The sequence below is a fragment of the Beta vulgaris genome, chromosome 5, assembly GCF_026745355.1.
Source record: "Beta vulgaris subsp. vulgaris cultivar EL10 chromosome 5, EL10.2, whole genome shotgun sequence".
In the NCBI taxonomy this organism is placed as follows: domain Eukaryota; kingdom Viridiplantae; phylum Streptophyta; class Magnoliopsida; order Caryophyllales; family Amaranthaceae; genus Beta; species Beta vulgaris.
This window is the reverse complement of record NC_079206.1, coordinates 65,055,150-65,079,147: the sequence shown is the minus strand read 5'-3', so window position 1 is coordinate 65,079,147 and position 23,998 is coordinate 65,055,150. Positions and strand designations below refer to the sequence as shown.

The 23,998-nt window shown below is 38.0% G+C and overlaps 1 protein-coding gene across 1 annotated transcript; it reads right to left on the bottom strand.

The window, feature by feature from the left end:
• Nucleotides 1–150: 150 nt before the first annotated feature.
• Nucleotides 151–22,337, bottom strand: LOC104894563 (protein SPIRRIG). Its single transcript, XM_010680826.4, has 19 exons — nucleotides 21,625–22,337; nucleotides 18,925–18,994; nucleotides 18,745–18,830; nucleotides 17,423–17,558; nucleotides 17,265–17,321; nucleotides 15,857–16,033; nucleotides 14,643–14,834; nucleotides 14,468–14,533; nucleotides 13,823–13,937; nucleotides 12,439–13,607; nucleotides 11,538–12,231; nucleotides 11,350–11,452; nucleotides 10,164–11,266; nucleotides 8,396–10,046; nucleotides 5,241–8,234; nucleotides 3,690–3,998; nucleotides 3,256–3,562; nucleotides 2,925–3,071; nucleotides 151–1,895 (listed from the first exon to the last, which is right to left on the bottom strand). The coding sequence occupies exons 1-19, from the start codon at nucleotides 21,873–21,875 to the stop codon at nucleotides 723–725; spliced, it is 10,800 nt and encodes a 3,599-aa protein (XP_010679128.2). The 5' UTR covers nucleotides 21,876–22,337; the 3' UTR covers nucleotides 151–722.
• Between the last annotated feature and the right edge of the window lie 1,661 nt (nucleotides 22,338–23,998).

Genomic DNA, 23,998 nt, shown 5'->3' with positions numbered 1-23,998 from the left:
ATTTCTTTTGGTGACTAGGTCTACTTTTATATTAAAATTAGACCATCTCTTTTAATAATTTTTGTTAAATTCTATATTGATATTAGTTTGAAGGGAATTCTGTTGATTCAAAGTTATACAAGCAGAGTAAGGAAACTTCACAAAGACATATGAGGAGTATATTTTTTCTTTTAATAAAAAAAGATCAACAAAAAAGGAAGATCCAAAGGGAATCATGCTGACAAATTCAACTTTCCTTTAATCAAACTCATGAATCATGTTATATGATCCGCCTCCTAATTGACCTCATCCCTCCTAACCCCCAAAAATAGGGAAGGAAAACAAAATACTATACATTTGATTACACACAGCTCCTAATTCATCTATGTACATCCAACATTTAGTATATCAGGGAGAATATCCCAAAACCCCAAAAACCGCCTTCCACCATGTAACTCGAATCCCGAGCAACTATCAGATCCCAACTTATGATCCTTCTATGTCAGAAGCCCTAATGACATTGACAGGGCACTTTCACAATTCCATCCCACGAGAGCCCAGTTGTCGTGCTTCAATGGTCCAACCTCGCAGGTAGGCCCATCAAATCCAAGCGAGGTTCTGAGGGTAAACCAATTGTACCCTTAAGAGACAGGGCCTAGCGAAGGGCAGCAAAACGGTCACGTAAACCAATTGCAGCAGAACGATCAGGTCAAATAAACCAATTCCTATAAATGTATATATCATCAACCAAAACTAGATGAACCCCTCAAACTATCTCCTGGCAATGTCCATGAGAGCAAATGTCCAGCAGAATCACCACTTAACAGTTGTTTCAGATCAGTTGTCAGATAAAGTGCAGTAACCGGGTGCTTATGAGACTTGAGTACCTTATGAAGAAGCAATTTGTATTCTGGTGGTCTGCTGAGTGCCAACCCAGCTGTTCCATTGACAGTTGGCTTGCTCTGAGCACTCTCTTTGTCAGTACAATGAACCATTTTCCACACCTTAACAGCCCCACTTTGATGACCAGTTACATACCAATTTGTGTCCTGCCAATCAGATGACATTGAGCTTGCCACTGATAAAATAAAATCAGATGGAAGTTGGGAAGTGTTGATTACGGCAAGGCAGTCACCATTGATGCTCCAGATAGCAAGCAAAATCCCTGCTGCAGTTATAATATCACCTGTTAAGTCATTGACATATACTGCTGAGACAGGTGATGGGAACTCTGGAAGTTGCCTTACGAAAGCTAATGAGCTCAGGTCCCATAAAATAACAGTGCAATCATCAGAACCACTGACAACCAACATGTAAGGCTGGCTCACATAAAGGCATGACACCTTGGCTGTGTGAGCAGAGAGTGCTTTCTCCAATTGCAATCGCCGTACTCTACGAGCACTATCTTTGTTGATTCTCCAAATAGAAACCAGCCCGTCATCAGCCCCAGTAACCACAGTTTGACCATCATGGCTGACACCAACACACTGAATTTGGTTTCCCCCATGAAGATTTTCATGTGTTGATAGGAGTTTGTCTTGATCATAGCTCATAAATCTTAAACTACGGTCAGGGAAACCCCAAGCTACATATTTAGCATACGTTCTTGGTTTAAGCACATTGTTTCCACCAGCCACAAGAATTTTATCATTCACGGTGACAATCTGAGTTATGGAAGATGAGATCTTCCGTACATCATGAGGAACAAGATTGATAGAGTGTTTCAGAGGGTGAGGGGGCTTTCTGTCAACCTTCCTCTTCACATGGGACTTCTGGAATAGTTGCTTAGGAGTTTGTCCAAAGTGATTAATTTGAGCCAGAATAGAAGCTTTCATAGCAGGGTCCGTGACAGAGTCTATGTCCACGCTCCCCTCATATGTGTAATGATAGAAAACATTCACAGCCTCCTCAGCAGCCTATCAATTAGACAAGACAAAAATAGATTTAGAGGAGCACATACCAACTAATACCAGTAAATTAGCTAACCATGGATTGTAAGTTTGTAACCTGTAAGAAATATAATCAACACGAACAATGACCCAGAATTATAGCACAAAATCATTATATAAAACTATACAGTAACATAAAGTTGGGAGTACACACTTAAAGGCAATTTGTAGGAGAAGCCACTACTATATGTGAGTTGGAACCAGAAAGCAGCTCGTATGTTACGACTTACAATTTCCAAGTCATGGAATTCATCAAAGTGACCTCTATATTGGCTTCATTGCCCTTAATTACAGAGACTAAAGTCATGATGTGATATAATAGATTAGTTCATGTAGAATCCAACAAAAGCAATGGCTTGGAACTATCAAAAATGTAAATATAAACAAGAATATCCTTCGCTTAGCTCATAAGCCCATATTGCTCTCTCTTTGTCTAGAAAGTTTAAACGCTCTACCAACGTAAAGGAAAAAGAAAAGAAATCATTCTTGAACTTCGCAAATACTATCAATTATTACCCTCTTACATAACTCTAAATTATTAAATCTCCATAAATCATATCCAACCATATAGTTCAACCATAATCAACTTCATCAGTTGATACGCCAACATACTGCCAAGAATGACCTAGGTGAAACGATAATGAAATGTTTATCGATCGTCTGTAGTTTACTCAGTGGTTTAGGGCATATTATGATACCTGAAATATCTTGATCAATATCATCCAGATTTAGGAGCCATATAATTGCCAAGGCATTGTAACACTTTGTTGTTTAGAGGTTCTAAGTCTAGCACATCCGGCATAAGATAATATTAGGGAATCACCCCCCAAAAATAAGCGAACACTACATTACCTATATATTTGATGTACCAGAAGCTTAGAACTCAGAACATATGTTTTCACAGGTCGAAAACCCCAAGTAAACATGATACAACATAAAGCAACCATAACATAAAAGATGAATCTCAATCATATCTAAATATAACATATGACTAACCTTGCCTCTCTGCTTGTACCCAAATATTAGGTCAATCCAGTGATGTAGATTTTCTGAAACATAATCACATTCAAGTGCTTCCCGATGCTTTCTTATGAATTCCCTGACACTTCCTTTTGCCCATGGAGGTAAAACAACATCCCCGACCTGTTAGGCACCACAGAAGACCATGAAGCCAATGTTTACAACATTATTTTTTGTGGTTGGGGGTGGGGTGGGTGAAGGTGCTAATAATTTCTTATAGATTTGTCTCATTTGACCAACTAAAATCCAATATGACATATATTCCTCGAAAAAAGATGAAAGGAACTCTTGAAAAAAGAAGGCAAACCTTTTCTCCTGATTGTTTCTCCCCTAAGTCAAGATTGAAACTATTCGCAAGGAACTCCGGCATGTAGAAGAACTCAGGAATCAACTCCTTCACATCAGATGTATTTCCCTTCCCAGCTGCACTACCCCAAGTGTCACCAATACTATTGAAAAGACGATCAGCATGATCAAACTGACCACCTTGCAGTTTTTGATTTTCAGTACTAAATGGAGGAAGACGTAGAAGATAAAAGAGAACTATTCCAGCACTAGAGTAATGAGAACCATAATGAAATTTCGGGACCTCCGGATCATCCCAGCTGTCATACCTAAGAGGAAAGACAATATTACAATGAGAAAAATTGATACCTTTATACGACTCCTATTTAATAAAAGTAGCAGTCCGAACATTCTAAAAAATAAAGAACTCAAGGTAAAAGCATCACAGGGACAAACCTCTTCCTGAATTCCTCTTCACCTTCGGGAGTTTGACAGCCCATTGATTTATCAAGTCTGCGAAATGTCTTCGGATTTGACAAATCTAGATCTTCACTCTCATAATCTGCAAGAACCCATGGAAAGACGGGATACTGTGTAAGATCACTGTATCCACGTCCTGCCAAAGTGTTCAGGTGCATGAGATATTGAAAATTGCTGATTTCCCCATTTTGCCACCTCTTAGAAAATGATTTAGCCATAATCTTGAAAAGACGGCTGCCCTCATTACTTTCTTGTTTTGATGCCCCTGAAATGGTTGTATCCAACCTGGTGCACAATCGTCAATTTCAGCCAACCCACACGGAAAAGAGAGGAAATACGAAGGAGTGATTCTAAAAGGTAACAAACAACTTGCCATTGAATTGGAAAAACTAATATATATTAATTTGAATTTATGACTATATGACTATTAGAGTAATATGGACTATAAAACATTCTGAAAACTGAACGAAGACAACGTTCAAGAAATGAAATGGAGAAAATAAAGCTGACATTACTGAAATAGACTTTCCAGATACAATAAACAGAAAAATTATAGAGGACAACTAACTTCGTCTTTCAAAAATGAGACACAATCAAGTATAATAAGCTCATAATGACTTGGAAAAGAATAAATCAATGGATGAAGTCATTTTCTAGTACCTAGTAAGACAAAGAAAACCCACAACCACAAGGCCTCTTAGCAAATCAAAACACAACAATAATAGCTCAATCTGACACTGAGGTACTCAGATATTCTTAACAGCCTGCTTTCTCAGTTTATTAGCTAGAGCCTAAATCCAATGGAGATGACAGACTTCCCTAGACAAAGACGATAGAGAGGTAAAACAAATAATAAATTCATCATTAATACTCGAATTGCTTATTAACTAAGGGCAAGTTCGGTGTCATTGTCAATATCCAGATTTTTGTTAGAAGATTATTGAAGTCATAAGATGTAGGTGTTAAAAAAACTCATACTAATCCTGTTTACTTTGACAATTGGTTACTCAGAACTAGAAACTACTTTTTGGGACTATCATTTTTCTGCTTGCAAACCAAAAAACATAAAACCCTATTAAATACATTTTTGACTAGAAAATTGTTTTCATCACTTTTGACAAGGGCCCTGGATTCTTTTGAGGCATTAGCTCAAGGAATATGATTACAGGCTAGAACATACCACTTCAGGCCATCTCAAAACAATAGCATAAACAAAGATAACAACATAGACGTGTCAGCTAATGTAGATAATGCTATAGCATGGACATATAAAACTAGGATTCAAAGCTAAGACACCATAAAAGCCACTAGTTAATGATAAAATCTCCCCCATTCTTAAACCCAGAACAAAGCGACATGATATTGTAAGTTTAGGACACACGTGCTATTTCTTGGTAGATTCATGGCAAAAAGATTTCTGAAATCAACAAAAACAACTAGGACCAAAGCTAAGACATCAACTAATGTATACACTCTCCCATTCTTAAACCCAGAACACAGTGATGATATTGCAAGTTTAGGACGTACATGCTATTTCTTGGTAGATTCATGGCAACCAGATTTTTGAAGACCTCTTCTCTCTCCTTCTTGTGGAAAACCAGGAGGTCATTGCATCCATCCATGCTAAAAATCTCAATAGCAACCGGGCGTAGCTGGTAATCGCGCTTCAAAATTTCATGTACACTATCAAGCTTCCACATACGCCAGGGATGTGGCAAAGTTCCACTAGCATAAACTTTCTCTTTTCCCCAAGCACCTCCATTGAAAGCCCAAGCCCTACCGCCTGCATAAGTTTTGGCAGCGGCAGCCCATGAAGATGTTGATTTGGACTGAAAATCCATAAACATCACATCCTTCTTTACTCCTAATGCCTGATCTATAACAGACAATTCATCTTCTGATTCCTTCTCACATATGCACCCAGAACCATCAATAAAAAAGTTTTCAATCACATACAAGCAGAGTTCTCCGATCAAAAAGATACCATCATGTTTGTCAAGACCAACAACTCTCTCACAATTATACTTAAAACGTATCTTCTCAAGCGGTTCTAGATAAGGTCTGATAAGATATTCCCCATTGTCAAGTATCTCTCTCTCTGATTTATCCTCGGTGGCTCTAACATCATCAGTTCTCATTGAAGAAGACATTGCCGCAGATTCCAACTCGGATTTTCCTTGTATGCTATCAGATAATGGCCCTGATAATGCACTAGACCGAGCACCAAAGTCCACTGCAGAATGGAGACTTGCTTCATTGACACTACTGGTACGATCATCAATCAGTGCTGCTCTAGCAGAAGAAACTTCTCTGACATCTTCAGAATCTTTGACAGAGAACTCATCATATAGCTCACCCTCTAAACTCAATTGCCCGGCACCATCGACTAAAAGCTGAGAGAAAGAACCGGACCCTGAATCAGAAGCATCAAGACCATTCTCATTTTTCTCTTTAGAAAAATCTGTCTGTCCTAAGTCAAACTGCCAATCTAACACATTCTGAATGGTATCAACTTTAAGTTTGCAACGCTCAAGCTTTTTCCGCATTCTATATGGACCTTCAATGGGGCAAAGCTGCCACTCAGGCTCCCCTGTTTCAGGAGCCTTCCGCATGGGAAATATGCCTCGCTCATGTACAAGCTGCTGGAGATGAGTTTGCCATTCACTCTCAGCATGAAGAACCCATCCATACTTATCCTGACGCACAACACGCAATTCTGTTGACATGGCATCCCGAACTACTTCAAGTGCATATCTGCGTTCTGTTATCTGCTCCCAATGTTTTGCATCTGACCTCCCCAACTCCTTTGATTTCTTAATCAAATCATTTCCACGATGGTTTTCCATTGACTTTATTCTTATTCCTGGAAACTTAGAGGATCCCGTAATAGACTGCACCCACATAAGCCCAGCACCTTGCTCCAGAACCTTATTGACTATGTGTTCAGAACCCTGAAGCCACTCAAAAAAATTTGATATGCTTCCGGTCAAGAGTTTGTCAAAACCTCCACGCATTACATCCAGACGATTTGACTTTGATACAAGCAAATCTTCAAAAGATGCCCTGCGATGAACTAATAGAAACTTGAGGATATCCATTGCCATGTTCCTAGCATTTGGTCTTCGGTCACGGAGAAGTGATATCAGATTAACACAAAGACATGAGTTCAATTCGGCATCCACATTACTCGGGCAGAAGACAATTCGTATATGCGCATCCAATAGTTGCAAGACAGTACAAACATTAATCCCTGTATCTTCTTGCTGGCAGGTTGTTGTTTGCCCTTTCTCATATGGATTTGGAATTCCTAAAGCGGACAGAAGATCATCTTCTCCAATGGTACCCAAAAATGATGGAAGAAAGCAATACAAGATCATCCTATTTGTGTTCTTAAGGATTGCACTTATGTATGGATCAAGCTGCCTATTTCCTCTTCCAATAGATAATAAGCCTTTGGCTACAGGGTATGCTTCTTCAATTCGGCCATCTTTGTTAGCCAATTGCAGCATTGATAACAAGAACTCCAACGTTCTCATGACCCCAGATGGTCTTGGAAAAGCACCCATGTAGACACGATCAACTATCATGCCACATAACAGATCTAGATTTGATGACCAGCGAGTCTTATCTAACTTTTTTGAATTCTCCTCATCATCACGCAGAAGACGCCTTTCCAGAAAGTTCATAACTCTGCTCAGGCAAAGACCCTGAAACACTAACACAGCTTCAGTATCAGCATATAATGGGACACTTTCAAGAAGGCGTTCCACCATCGGCACAGCTTTTATCTGCTCAGTAAGAACATCAGAAAGAACTTCAGCCAAAAAATCTAATACAGCAGTAGCACCCGCAGAACATGGTCCTCCACCGTATCCAGAATCATCAATTTCAAGCAGGAGTTTTGAGTTTATCACGAAAAAGGGGTTTTCAGCAGATGCTCCTCTGGAAGGGGACTTCTTATCCACAATAGAACCACTTTCACTTGTCAGGTTAGAAGATACTAAGAAGGCATTCGCACTTAAATGAGGTCCAGATGTGAGTGCAGCACCAGAGGACGGACCGGGTGTTGGTGCCAACTTGGAGCCAGATCTCTCAGATAGTATTGGAGAATTAGGCATTGCAAAAGATGTCGAACTATGAGAATCTGTAGGGTTATTCAAATTAAGGGTGGTACTTATTTTTTGGACATTGACATCCTTGATGTCAGAAGGAGTCATATTCATCTGATGAGCTGCGGGTTCATCTTGTGCTTTAATTACTCCTGGCTGTTTACCTAAGGCATTGAGATCTTCATGCTCGATTAATATGTCATTTATCGGCATAGGCATGTCTTCTGAGCTCGAGCTGACCTGTCCTTGAGGAAAGCTCCCAACACTTATAGATGTCTTTCCAGACTGATCCTGATCCTGAGGCAAACTAGAATATGTATTCTGAGAGCTATTGGTATCTTCAAAGTCATTGATGTTCTTCTCCTCAGTTTTAGCGGAAAGTTCCCTTGCAAGCTTAACAGCATAGGAAGCCCTGCAAATACAAGCCAAGTCTCATATATTCCGTGTGCACCGCTAAGTTAAGAGAAACAGACATAACATATGCAGCTAAAGGCATTGACAAAAAGAATACCCTCCCAGCACACTACTCCACACACAATATCAATTTATGATTTGAGACAGACAAAAGCATACCTCACACAGGAAAAATACAGCTCAACACAGTTCTCAAGAAATTCTGCTCGCCTGCAAACACTAGCAAATGGAGGGCACATTTTTGCCAAATCAACCATAAACCTCAAGACTGAAGTAGCAGCAGCAGGGGCCGATGCCTCCCCACCCATCAAACGCGCAGCATATGTTTTGTGCATTAGAGCTTCACCCTGAAGTTCCCCAATCATATCGGAATTTTCATCCGCCAGTTCTGCAACAAGACTAGGACCAACCTGTGAAAGATTACCAGTTTGGTGGGCGAGCATTGATTGCATACTCAGCCGATCAAATGTAGATTTTGCCATAGCAATAACAGATTCCAGAAGTTCAACAAATTTTAACTCGCTATGATCCCCATCACTGGGTACCAGAGCATGAAAATCCAGCATACGGACTTCTGGTAATCTTGGGTAAACTGGTTTGCCAAACATCAAGCAGAAGAGAATGTAATATATGTCTGGTGAATCATAGAAACTTGGAAGCACTCTTGTCAACCCTGGATACCCCGCACTCGTCCGAAACTTAAGCACAAATGTTGGGGAAGATGTCAGACACACACCAAGAAGTGTCATAATCCAGCGCATGCTTGATGGATGAACAGCTTCGTCAAGGAAATATGTAATTATCCTTGACGACACCACTCTATGCCACTGCTCAAGCAACTCTTCAGATTTTATGGTCACTTGTAAATCTATGAGCATTTCCAGCAACATATTACGCACAATGACATGCTTCCCCATTGACTCTCGTACAACCAGAGAGCGACTTGTCAACTGAGGTGGATCAAATGTCATGATAACAAACGTAACCACGTTTTCTAGTTCAGCAGCAAGAAACCCATCTTCCAGAATAACTCCAAGCAAAACAACTAACTTCTCCAAAACAGGTACCTCAACATCACCCCTCTGTAGAGTAACCAGCAGATGCTGCACAAGATTAATTCGTCGAAGTACAGTAAGATTGTGAAATCTGTACCAGTGAATAGAAACCAAATGCTCAAGAAAGTTCAGCAGCGCAATCTGGATAGAAACTTGTGCAGTCACCCAAAGTGTCCAGTCCAGTAACACATGTTCAACCATATCAGCATTGGAGAGGACGATGCAATTTGAATTCTCAGGTGGCATATCAGCTGTCTCAAGCTCTGATATATGACTAAATGTATCTTTCTGTGCAGAGAAATCATCCATGTCCCCAAGAGATCCGATTGAGGATGACTCATCACGGAATTTGGACAAATTAAGCTCCTCAAAACTGGACTCGGGAGCACTTGTTGCAGGAGACAAGCTAATATGAGAAACTCCCAACTTCTTTGGTTCAGAAAATGAAGCCTCACAAGCAGCAATCTTGAAAAATATCTCAAGACAGCGCATATCAAACAGTGACATTCTACGATAAAGAAATAGTGATAGCAGATGATACCCCCGACAAGCTTGCATCTCTCTCACATTCTGTGGATTTTGATGCAGAGCACAAGAAAGCAGAGTCAACGCCATGTGTAGCATATCTTTGCTTTCAGCAGCCTCAACAAGAGCAAGGACCGAAATCATCCCACCAATTGGTTGGATGATATCACCAATCACACAAGGCTTGCAGACATAGATGTCACCATGAAGACGTCCAAAACGTGGAATACCTGCCATATTATATATATAAACAATATATAATTAAGATAATAGAAAAAATAAGGCATCGCTTTTTAGAAGCAGAAAAGCAAGAATAGGAAATTCCCAAATCAAAATCGATTACATACCTCCTATTGGAGAAGCAGCAGCTGACATAGGATCAACAAGATTGAGCAATGAGAGAGTCCCAGATGCTCGAAGAGGCTCTACAGATGTCCCATCAAATGCAAAAATTAGCTTCTTCCCTGAAAGCTGCAAGGAAAGGTTTCCCAGACGTTCCAAGTCCCAGACAATCCCACTTCCATCTGCCCTAGAGATACCTGGTTTGACAGAATTGTCAGGCTTCTGAGCTCCAGCAACTGAACTCACATCAGCCTCCAATGAATCTAGTATGGCCATGCTATCCCCGCCACAAGCTTGATTGGGAACAAAGCGCAAAAGATCTGTATCTTGAAAAAGACCTCGATATCCTCTACCAAGAATGTACATGAAACATATACAGCTTGAGGTAAGCACTTCTTCAAAAAGATAGCAACTTCGCAGCTTCCACTGAAGTTCACTAACTCTTGCATGAGTGCCTGGCGTACCTATTGTTATCTGCAACGGTTTCCCTATAGGAGATGGAGAATATCCAAGTTTTCCAGTGTATCTAAGTTTTCCATTAAGATATACATAGGCAATACTGGCTTGGAACAAACCAGCCAAAGCATTAGGTTTGCTATGAACCACTGCAAGATGATGCCAGCGACCTTCCTCCAAATCTGAACCAGAGAATGATAGTGCGGAAGAATTGCTTGTTGCAAGTTTTAGGACACCATCCTCTTGAAGATAAAGCTCTGCATAGAATGTATTTCCACTATCTACAGATCCAACAGAAAACAGTCTCAAAACCTGCTGCTGCTGTCCTGAAGAACTAACCTTCCTAGGTCCAACCTTGGAATGGTCGGTCTCCTTAGAAGGTGACTTCAAGAAATTCTGGTATTGAAACCAGCAAACAAAGGAATAACCAGCCACTGGAGGCCAAGATCTTTCCCCAAGAGAAACCTGGATACAAGCATGACCAACTTTGCTCATGTCCATCTCTACAAACGGAGCCAAAGAAACACTCTCTGAACCCATGTCCTCCGTATCTATTAACCTTTCCATCATGCCAACAAGACTATCACCAGAATTTTTCTTCCTCAACTGAAGAACATATCTGACAAGCAATCGAAGTTCTGACGTAGATAGCCTAGGTAAGAAAAAAACAGGAGTAAGTCAAAGTGTCAAAAGGTATAATATGCTGGATATGCAACAAGTTGCAAGATTTTCTACCTATATGCACCCAAAACTTCAACAATCCTCAAAGCATGTGAAAGTAAGGGTGATGAGCCTTGAAGGAAGGGGTGTATCATCTCCAACAGAAGCTCCACACAACCTAACAGCACAGAATATAAAAAATTGAAAATTGTAAAAAAAAAATCATGAACAAGAAGATAAGCCAACAACAATATGATTCTTACCAACAGATGTAAGGTTCTCCTGATTAAAAGGTCCAGCACGAGCAAGCTTTTCAATAAGCTCCAGAACCTCCAACTGAACTTTAGGAGTAAAGAGCAGCAAGGACCTTAGAATTACCCTGACAGCACTAGCATTATACACCCTCTCCATTGCAGGATTGACAGCACCAGAGGGAGTAGTCAGTACAAAACAGGATGATTCAACTTTATCACGTGATGCAGCACTTTCTGAAGCCAAGAAAGGAGGAATAACTAATTCAAGAGCAAGCTCCAACAATAGATGTACAACTTGCCTCTCAAAATCCACAGATAGTAATCCTGACTCACATAAGAGATCATAAAATGTATGTGATGATACTATTATATGCAACTTTGTTCTATTAATGGGATTCTCACAAACTGCAGCTGTCACCACACGTAATAAGTATGTAAGGACTTTAGCATGAACAAAATATTGAGACTGATTTGTCTGCTCTCCATCACTTTGGAAACTATGTAGAGTAGTGAGTAGCAGAGAAAACCCAGTTGCTTCACCAAACACTCTCTGAGCTGCATTATTAGCACCCAAAATGCGCCACAAGGCCCCAAAAATGTCACATTTCGAATCATCATGCAGCTTGTACTGAGACCCTGAAAGACTGGTAAGCATTCCACTTTTCATCACCTCAAGCAGCAGTCCCAATTCTTCAGCGTGAGCCTGGTAAAAAAAAGCAATTGTGTGTCACAATATGGCCAAGCAGCAACACCAGAATAACATATTGGTACATTAGCCCACTTCTGTTTAAATTTCAAAAAGATACAGGCTCTAAAAGAAAAGGATGGGGGAAGGCAATATACCAACTTTGCACAAACTTTCTTTATCTGCATACATCATATATGTGTCAAATGTGACAACATTACAAACCTGACTTATATCCTCCATTATCAAGCATGACAATGTTCGAAGCACCCCAGAACGATGAACATCAGACACCAAAAGAGGGAGAACAACAGCCACGCCATTGGCAGCTCGGAAAGAGGATTGATTAGTCTCAGCTTTCTTTAGCAAAGAAACCATACAATCCCAAGCAATAGATATTGTAATCTCAACTTCAAAAAGAAGGAACTTGCCAGAACCAGAATCCATGAGTTTGGGTGAAGTGATAATAGCATCTTTACTGTGCATATGCTTCTGGAAGCCACTTGGGCTGGACTTCCTCTCCAAGTGGTTCGACTCACCATTTTGCTGGTCAGGTCCTGACTGAAACTTGTTGTGCTTTAGATCATCTAACAAAACCTCAAGTACCCCAACTTCACGCAGGACCTTTTTATACTGCTGATCAAAAGATAGAAGCTTCACAAAGAAAGAAAGAATAGTGTGCTTCAAATCAGATGTAATTGGTTGCTGTAGTAGACAGCAAAGTGACAGCAACTCCTGTTCAGGAATACAATTCACAACAGTGACAGCATATTCAAGAATCTTTAAAATGATTTCTTGCAAAGCATGTGGAAAGCCAGCCATATTCAGTATGAAAAGTGGCACAGTCCGCAATTGCTGACACAATGAATAATTCTCAATATGACTAGAGAATATCTTAAACATCCGATTTAAAACTTCTGCCTGCAACTCTGTGCAGCCAGCTTTAAGAAAAATATCCTGCAACATCTGCACTGCTTCTAGGTCTTTTACTTTACCATTTCCTCTCTCCCAAAATTCATCAGCAATCATGTCAGATGAAATTGTACGACTTCTTCCATGGCCACCACCTTTCGCACTGGATGATTTAGAACTTCTGGCTGTAGGTGGTTCTGCTGGACCTGTTTGAGCTAAATTCACAAGAACATCAAGCAACCTAGATAATGCAGGAGAAAGATTTGATATTTTTCCATCTTCTCTATCAATTACTTCTTGTTTTCCTGAATTTCCACTAGCTAGAGAAACATCTGCAACCGAACTCTCAGACAAAGATTTGGAATGTGTGGGCTGATCAGTCTGATTCTGGGGCATGGAAGCCAGTGTTAGAGCAAACTGAACAAGAAAGTGATAACCATGGGCATTATGAATGTCCTCCCGGAGCTTCACACCTCCAGCCTCTGCATATTATGATCAACATCAGAAAGCATATTTGGATCAGACGGCTTCTGTAGAAAATAGAATACTACAATGAAACCGGGCAATCAGAACAGCAAAGCTGAAGAATCAGAAGAAAAACTTAACCCAAGGACAGCGATGCACATCATAATATTCAGATTGCACTCGCAATAAATATAAGAATACAAGTATAATAAGAAATTCTATAATTTGTTACCTGGTCTATGTGAAAGCTCAATGCATTCCAGCAATAAGTCCACAATGCCTATTGTGTAAGCAGGATCACCGCAATCAGGATTAAAGTCCTTGATGGCCATCAGAAGAGATTTTATCTGCAATATGGAACCATACAGAGCACGGATATGAAATCAAAAAAGACATAATAAAAAAGTATAAGCAACTAATATGACTTTACTCTAGAATCTTAAATAGTAGTAAGGAGTAAAGACCAGAAAAGGCGACATCAAAAGGTAAACAAACTAAACTAAACTAAACCTAAAACATCCTTTTAAGTCCATACTACAAACATATAATTCTAATAGGTAGAACTTAACAGGCTAACATAGACAAGCAACACCCTCTGCTGTACAGTTAGCACCTAACACGGAAATGATTCAACCATGAAGTGCCATATTTTCTTTTTCCGAAGCTGGGAAAGAGACTTTACATAATAGATATTCACACGAGACATCTCTTTATCCTACAGAAGGAATAGCAATGAAGCTACAATACACATCTTCGATGGTCACAAGTAAGCACTTCCAACTGAGCAGAAACAGGGATGAAAATGGAACCATCAACAGCTTGTTACAGCATCAAGTCACAGATACAGGAAATTATTTCATATAGTTGTATAGCATACCAGGTGATGTTTCCTGATATACTTGGCTGTGCTTCCATTGTCATTCACTAAAAGAAGACCAAGAATCTGCAAGAAGAAAAATCAGCTTCAGAAAGAAAGACATCGGAGATCCTCTGTATGGCAGCAATATATAGATTAATCACAGAAAAATTATATATATCAAGCCAAAACTTGCCTGCCTTGCATGCCTGTGAAGCTGAATGGAGTGCAAGGGAACAAGACCATCTCGGTATTGCATAAACACGGTCAATGAACCATTGACAACCATTTGAAATAGTAGCTGCAGTGAATCATCTTCAATCAAACTTTGAGCTGCACAAGGGTGGTTTGCTAATGCCTTCATGATGTGCACAACACTTCCTTCAACCTAAAATATCAAGCAGCGTATAAAGGAAAAAAAATCAAAGAACTGCCCATTTAGGGAAAACTTCTAATGGGCCATCCCCAAAAAGCCACCACAGACGCAATAAAATATAAACCGTAGCCCCAAAAAAACTCCACGCAAAATGCACAATCAACTGATTTTTCGCCTCGACAGTACTCCCTCCGGTTTTTATTATTTACCCTATTCCTTTTTGTGATGTCCCTTATTAGTTTATCCATTTCTTTCGTTTCTATTTCTGGAATGGGCCCACTAACTTTACATGATACACGTTCATCTTTAATATAAATTGATATTTTATCTTTCTTTCAATGTCCCACAACACTATTTCTCCTCAAACTCTATGCAAAAGACACCGGTAAACAAATAAAGACCGGAGGAAGTATGAACCAAGCAGCCAGGTCTGACAGCAATCCAAATTTTTATAATGTGACACTTCAAATGCTACAGAACATTCAAAAGAATTCCCTTCATTTGTATGCCTCATCCAAACTAAAAAAACAGGACAAAAAATAAAGCCAAAATTTCCCAATTCCAAGTAGCACATGCACAATGAACAAAAGATAGGAATGGACCACTGCTGACTACATGACCACTAACGAAATCCAACAAATTCTTGAACAACTCCAGATAAATTATACTATACAGCATATTATTATTCTCCACAATTACACTTCCTGTATCTATAATTGATGTCAATTACAAATAGCTTTTGATCATCAAAAATAAGTCAAGGAGGGATAACCAAGAAAAAAGTTTCTCAGCAGTCAATTCTTGCACAATTCTCTTCTCACGTACAGTGATAGGCATAAGAACACAGGTAAATTCTCTGTGTTGTTATAACTAATAAAGTTTTACTGATACCAAGTAAGAACTTAAAACGGGTCACAATCTTTTGCAGCATTCAGGCAGACTTACCAATAACCCACAGAATCTCTTAGCCATGATTTCAAGTTTTTACACTCACATTGAATATAATCATCCAGTTGAGAGCACACATATCTTACCTCAAGTTGACGAGTTCTAAGACCATCAGCATCTGCTACATGGTCATTTGCTAATTGTTTATCATGTTCAGACACCTTATCACCACTATATCCTTCGCTGGATCCCAGAAGAGCATTCAGAATATAAATAAGACAGCAGAGGATTCCAGAATCAAGGAGAGACTGCTTATCAAGTGGCTGCGAAAATCAAATCATAGTACAGGTAAGAAATATGAATCAACAGTACAGAAAATTTTATGGATCATACTCATCATAGCCAATTGACTCTGCACAGAATGACACCTATCCTCTCTACTAGAAGGCTCAGCTATTTATACGTCTGTCAAGTACTGAAAACTCTACATACATGTATGACAGACAATTTATTTCATACAAAACCACATAAGAAGATTCTTCAGAAATGACTGACTCAACTTTTGTATAGGAATGATTGATGCTGAAGTTTATCCGGCAAGTAGTCACTAGTCTATCATATTAGACTCATAATGTAAGAAAACCAGGGTAAGTTGGAAATGTTCCAGTACCTTTCCCTAATATCTTCTAATATAAGACCAAAGTCTCATATCACTAATGACACTTTCCTCTCTCCTTATACTCCCTCTTTCTTAATTGCTTCATTAGCTTTCGCACAAGAACTTACGAAAGGAGAAAAAGTATGGTGGGGCCATAACTTTATGACAAAATGCATTTGGGAGTTAAAGGTAGGAAGAGGACAACAATACAGAGGAATGTTGGGACTTTTATCATAAAATAAGGAAATCTAGCAATTAAAAACAGACATCCAATCATGGAAAATGTAGCAAGTAAAAAGAGACGGAGGGAGTATTCGATAAATGATGGACTTGAATATGTTCTGAAAAAAAAAGGGAAAGTCAAACAGGGATTCTTGTACTGAACACTTGATGTTTCAGCATTTTGCACAAGGAATAAGTGTTCACTTATATGAGTTAAATTCTCTCCACATAAGGACAAATATCCTAGCCAAATACAATTAAACGATTCCAACTTCTTTTTGTACTTGCTTTTCATTAGGAGGAAAGTGGGAGCAGTTATGACTTTACTTTTACTAGGATGTAATGAGGAGAAGAATCAAACTTTCAATGTAAAACTATATATCATCTAAAACATCAACTATTTCGCAACGAATAAAAACCTAAATCAACAAGTACTGAAGGAGGGTTCTAGTTTTTGACATGACGACAATAGTTGCTCACCTAAGTACCAATTGGTTCTGTATAATTAGACTAACTCACATCAATAAAAATAGAATTCTTCATCAATTATGAAACATTTCAAATTTCAGATTTCCTAACTTCAAATGCTCTGGAAGTAGAGACCAACGAGAATACATGACAAAAGAAGACAAGGCATAGTTTATTAGATTAATTTATGAGCGTAAAGCACATACCCCAGATACAAGAAGTTCTATTGCACTCAGGAGATTTGCACCAGGGCATATGCCATCCTGAAATTGAGATTTGCAAGACAGATGAGATTGTATGCCTGCACAAAGAATCAGAAACTGCAGACTGGCAAATATTAGAATGCATCATAAGGAAGACATACCTTTGTAGCCTCCGAAAAAAAACATAAAACTCCTGCTACAGCCAATGATCTCGCCTTATTGCTAATCTTCAATTTCTCAATATCTGTAACAAAAGCCCTTCCTACAACGAAAGAGAAGATATGCGTCTCAACTAACCTGGGGATATCATCAAAAGTTCATAATTAGCCACTAGTAATCCTTAAAGAGAAAACAACATTTTGTAGAATAAACAACAAAATGAGAACACATATATGTCACATTGTCACTTCTATCATAGTAACAGTAGGAGCCAATCATCAGATCATCTCTAAGCTGCGGAATACATAGCATGTAGCAAATTTATCAACAGAAATCCATGGGGACCTTCATGATCCTGTATCTTATCTCTCTTCTTTTCCTTCTTCTCTTTCCTCACTTTAAAGTAAAAGCATAGAGAATAAAAACTTGTCCACTTCACCAACGAATGGACCAGACATTTCCAAATATATTAGATTATTAGCATGGTTTTTTCACCACGTACACCCGAGTTTTCAAAAAATTCACCATGTACCCTCACACTTTTCAAAATTGCCCAAGGATATTAGTAATATGCAAAAAATTCAAAAAATCACTGATCTTTTTGTCAAAACCATTTTTGGGGCCTACATTACTGGTCATGACCAAAAGGCAGTGGTAGTAACAAGATTCAGCTGAAACTGGTTACATTCCCTTGTGTATTGATCAAATGAACAAATTATGCATGAAAAAACCACTTGTATTTTTTCCGAGCACAGTAGGGGTTTGAGGCCCTTTCATGCCACCTCCATTATTCTTACATTAAACAATAAAACCGCCTACTAACATAACCCACTATGAGATTTTACTTTCATCACATTCACAGATTCACTTAATGACTTAATTGACAGATATTATTACAATTGACTGATCGAGTAGTGAACCCACTTAACTTAGAGAGCCTGGGTATACCAATGCCAACTAATCCACCTGTAAATTTCAATCCCAATTATTCCAACATGCCTTAAATTATCTGGACTCCAAGATTCAATCTAGGACCAAGATACGCCACTAATTGTCATTAAAACTTCTCCATTCAACATTCTTCAACACAGCAAATTCTAAAGAGGCTCAACTTTTGCTTCTTCAAACACTAGAACTCAATACTGATAATACTTATTACAAGTTCAAGCAGGCAAAGGAAAAGAATGAAAAGAAGAAATCACAAATACATGTATGCACGAACCATGAAATATATTATGACAAATAAAATATAATACTTAATTCAGTAACTAAGTTAAATAAACCAAAAACAAGAAGGAAAATGAGAAAGAGGGTAGGTAGGTACATATTCACTAACTGCGCTACATCAGCATGCTGCTTTGCCAATTTACAAAATGCGTCAACAGCCATGTTCAAGGCCGTTTCCTTTTCCTACATGAGAAAAAATACGTAAGTAGATGCATCCACATTGGAAAAGACCGTGCTTACAAGCACAATACAAAAGCTGTTCAAAGATGTAAGATACCTTCTCGGAACTAGAAGAACGAAACTCTTCCCAGAATCTCTTGAAGTCCAGCTCAAGCTCATGTTTGTCTCTGGAAAAGCAATAACAAATCAGTCTTAGAGATTATATTGCTATTTGATTTCCCAGTATATCCAAGCTAAGCCTGTAGCTTTAAGACGCAATTTTCAAAACTTTTGTCCTCTCTTATCATTCATCTTTTAAAAATAATCATCTCTTCTTTATTTAAATTTGGGTATACAAGCATCTTTTTCTCGTGAAGGGCAGTTGGCAAAGCATCAACCAACACAAACTAGACAGCTAAAAGTAACAAGTCAAATAAGCACAATAGTTTAGGAGTTTAGGACAGTTACTTGCACGTTTGAACTTGATGAGATATACTAATTGCTTCAAGTACTAAGCCCCTGAATAGAACAACATGCCATGATCTAATCTATATATCGTGTGTTTCAGTTACAAAAGCTAACTTTAGAACTAAATCAAGCACTGCACTACAGCACAATATAAACTTTTCTCTCTGGCTTCATGACTGCATCAGACCAAGGATAATAAATGTATATAGGACTATATAGAAAGACAACTCTTATAAACGGTGAAAAAGAATACAAAGATAATCTAAAGTAAACTAATATATGCGAGGAAAATGATGAGAATGTAAGTTAAGACTTAAGAGATTGTTTTGTAATGGGTTGTTAATGCTAGCGGCTAGCGCTCTTTTCTTTGAATTGGGATGTAGCCCCTTTGACATGTAACTCTGCCATTTTATTTTATTTTATTTTGCGGGGAATGTAACTCTGCCATTTGTTATAGTTGTTACTATGAGAAGATGATAAGCAAGTTCCAAAATAGATCAGCCATCAATCATAGCTATTAAACAGTCAAATTGTCATAAACCTCATCCACCGCTTCCAAATAAAGGAGTTTTGCCTCACACAACTAGATTGGAGAGCTTTAACCCTATAACTGAAAGCGTTTATGGAGGCAGAAGATGGTGGCGTTAAAAGCCCCCAGCTTAATTTTAATCCCTGATTGCATTAGAATCCAAAAGGCTTTAGCAATACACCAATATGAAAAGCCTTAAACAATGAAATTCTGAAGAGAAAATCATTGAGCCTAAGGGACCTAACCCAAATGAATCACTGAAACAAAAGAGGAACCTGCAAAACAAACAGTGAAAGCATACTTGCTGGACTACAAAATACAAAAATGAACTACAATGTTCATTTGCAACAGCTTCATCCCAAGGCTTAACCCAACACTTCCTCCTCGCAACAAGTCAACGTCCTATAATTACACGCATCTGCACATGACATGCTCTCCCAAAATTTCTAATAATAACAACGAAACCGAAAAAACTTAATAACAGCTTAAGCTTTGAGATAGTCACATAGGAAGTGTATCAAAGGAGCAGGAATCATTCAAGATTCCAAAGCATTTTGTCTTTCTAGTCCTCTTAAAAGGCTCCTCCTGCCTATGAATATGTACATTGTATGCATTAGATGCTTGAATGGAAATATATTGATCCCCTAATACCCACAAATTGAAATTAAAAAAACAGGCTGAAGAAGAACTGAAGAAGTACCATTCCAAATTGAAGACACCTCAATATACTACACTTTTAAGCTTACTTCAATAACACCAGCCTTGAAAACTTGAACTAGAGCACAAAATCCAACTTACAACACCAGAAACTTGTTAACCTAATTCAGGTTCAAATACAGTCATACTCAGATTCAAACCCCATACTAGCAATCAACAAAAACCCATAACACCATTCATCAACCACAACACCCACTAAACAAAATCACCAAAAAAAGAAAAAGGAAATTTTTTTTTACTACAATTCTCTACAAAGTTAACCTAATTCAGCTTCAACTACAGTCAAACTCAAATTCTTCCACCCCATTAAATTCAAAAACGACAATAACCGATTACTGCATTCTTCAAATACAACAATACCCACTAAACAAGGGATGTTATCTAGCTTAGTTGGTAAACTCTCGTGGGGGTAGTATCTAAGACCTGAGATTGAATCCCGTCTACATGACTTCCCTTGCTCAGCTCATTTACACCTAAAAAAATACCCACTAAGAAAATCCACCAAAAAAAACACCTAATTCAGCTTCAACTCCATTCAAACTCAGATTCTTCCCCCACCCCCCACCCCCGAAAAAAAAAATCAAAACAACAACAAAAACCCATTACAACATTTTTCAAATACAACACCACCCAGAAAATGGCAATTTTTTTTATATTGACTAATTCTCTACAAACTAAACCTAATTCAGCTTCAACTACAGTCAAACTCAAATTCTTCCACCCCCATTAAATCAAGAAACAACAATAACCCATTATCGCATTCTTCAAATACAACAATACCCACTAAACAACAGATGTCATCTAGCTTAGTTTAAAACTCTTCTGGGGTTAGTACCTAAAACCTGAGATCGAATCCCGTCTACATGACTTCCCTTACTCGGTCATTTACACCCAAAAAATATACCACTAAACAAATCCACCCAAAAAAAAACTTAATTCAGCTTCAACTCCATTCAAACTCAGATTCTTCCACCCCAATTAAATCAAAAAAAAACAACAAAAAACCATTACAACATTCTTCAAATACACCAACACCCACTAAACAAAATTCAAAAAAAAAAAAAAACATCTTTATTCCAAAATGACAATAAACTACCCCCATACCTTGGATTTGTGAGGTAAGTGTGGTGATAATCTGGTGTAGAATGAGGGGCAGCATTGTAATTATCACGCAACCCAGCTACAGAGGAGAGAGAAGATGCAGCAAAAGAAGAAAATGTCGACGATGATAATGGTGATGTTGAAGAAGATGAAGAAGATACAGATTCTTGTTGTTGACTTAATCCAACCTTCTCTTTTAAGTCTTTAAGCAATGACGTCCATTTCATCGTTTTCTTCTTTGTTCCTTGGAACATCCGACGACGTCGTTTGTCATCCGACGACCCGGATTATTCCTCACCGTTAGATCCGAATTTTCTCCGATCAAATCAACGATTCTCAATCAATCGATCGATCGATTAAATTCTCAATTAAAAACAAATCAAATTCAATGTCGAAAATGTGGAATTATAATTAAATTAGATCCTAAATTTTGAAATTCTAGGGTTTTAAAAAGATTGTAATTTGAAGAAAAAAATACGCCCTTTTTCGTCGGAAATTTCTCGTTACCCTAAATGCTAGCGAAAATCATTTCACGCGTTGAACACTTTGAAAGAGGGAAGAAGATGAAGAAGAAGAAGATTTTGATTTTCTTTTTAATTTCCCTTTTTTTCTGGGGGGTTTATTTTCTCTCTCTACAAATTTTATGTTTATTTTCTCTCTCTAAAAAAAATTACACTTTCGTCTCTTTCCTGTTTCTTCTCCTTGTTTCGCGCTCTCCTAAATTGATATTAGTACTGCTTAATTATCTTTTTTATTTTCTCTCTCCTATGACGTCAGCGTGGGATCCACGTACACGTGGCAGAGAGAGATCAACGGCTAAGACGTGCTTGCAAATACTTTGCACTTTTTTTGGTTTTTTTTTTTGGTTTTTATTATAGGAAATTATTATAGTTAGATAAGAGTGGTAATTAAATTCAATTATTTTTGGAGGGAAATTGGCCTGCAAGAGACCTTGTTCATTAATTAGTTAATTGATGGAGTTATGAAGGTGCTAAGGATGTCCTAGACTAATTAATTCAAAATTATATCTTTAGGTGTTTGTTTAGTGTTGCTTAAGTAATTAATACTCCTACTTGTAGCTTGGTCTATGATTTTGCATTTATATATGATATCGAAAGTAGTACTTGGGTTAGTTTTGATTGAAAATAAATAGCAGTAATTTGTTCTTGTCCCGAGACATGTGCCCACAAAAACTAATATGAGCATTGTAGTGTAGTTGGTTAGTGCATTAGCATATCAAATGAGAGATCATGTGTTCGAGTTTTGAAAATCAATTTTATGGTTTAATGTCTCATTTGATTGTGTGGAGGGGGGAATCACATGTAACAGCAATACAACATGGCATTTGTTTGTCTTGGGTTTTAGATATATATATACAAATTTATCCAATAATTCGATTAATGTCTTGTGATCTCGATTAATATATAGTTGTTTTTTGGGTATGATTATTCTCTTGTGTTTGCCATATATCTATATTGTATACTAATCTAAGGACATGGTGCACTATATGTAGTTCATGTTGTGGTTGTGGGAGGAGTATGGATAATATAAATTAGTAAATACATGTACTTTTGGGAAATGCAATATGACAATTTAGAATATTTCGGATATTCTAATATGTGCTCGTAAATACATAATATTATTAGGCTTTATATAGATTTTTTTAAAAAAATTATAGAAATATGTTTTTTTCGTTATATCATGAATAATACTTTATGCGCTCCTCAGTAATCTCAACATATGGATTTTCACACTATTCGTACAATCCTCTTTGACCATCTATTAAGGTTTTTTTTTTTTTTTTAAAGAGAAATTTCATTAATTGAAGGTCAAACGACATCTACAATAGGTATTAAAGTAAAACAAGATACAATTAAACAAGACTAAATCAAATTCGTCTTCGAGGAAACTACAATGAACAAGATCGAACAATACAGCACAACCCCCTTGTATTTGCTGAATCAAGCAGCTATTGATGATGAAGTCTATCATTCTGATATAGTTTGGGAAGAACATTTTTTATCGAGTCAGGTTGACCGCATCCGATATTCCAATACCTTCAGGTTGAGTCTCGAACTTCAACCAATGAGAATAATTTCTCATACCTAAAAACAAAAGAACCATACTCACAACTCCCATAGGGGAGAAGGAGATTTCCAAAACAGAAACTAAAAACCCCATAAGAGGGTTTGAGAAAATCTCATAAAGAGATACTAATTTATTGAACAAAACAAGAAAATGAACAAAAAAACTGAAAATAAAAGGGAAAAAGGGGCTTACCATGGATGAAAACATCCATGACAGCCCCCTAATTGATGAAGAAGGGGTAAGGGAGACTAGGGTTTTAGAGAGAGAAAAAGAGAGGGGAGGCTACGAC

What these genes read in the sequence shown, in the direction of transcription:
- LOC104894563 (XM_010680826.4), bottom strand. Translation starts at nt 21,875, where the DNA reads ATGTTCCAAGGAACAAAGAAGAAAACGATGAAATGGACGTCATTGCTT. An exon ending in TGAGCTTTCACATAGACCAG is followed by an intron (nt 13,608 to 13,822) that starts GTAACAAATTAT and finishes CATAATATGCAG; the next exon opens with AGGCTGGAGGTGTGAAGCTC. An exon ending in AGAAACAATCAGGAGAAAAG is followed by an intron (nt 3,072 to 3,255) that starts GTTTGCCTTCTT and finishes GGTGCCTAACAG; the next exon opens with GTCGGGGATGTTGTTTTACC.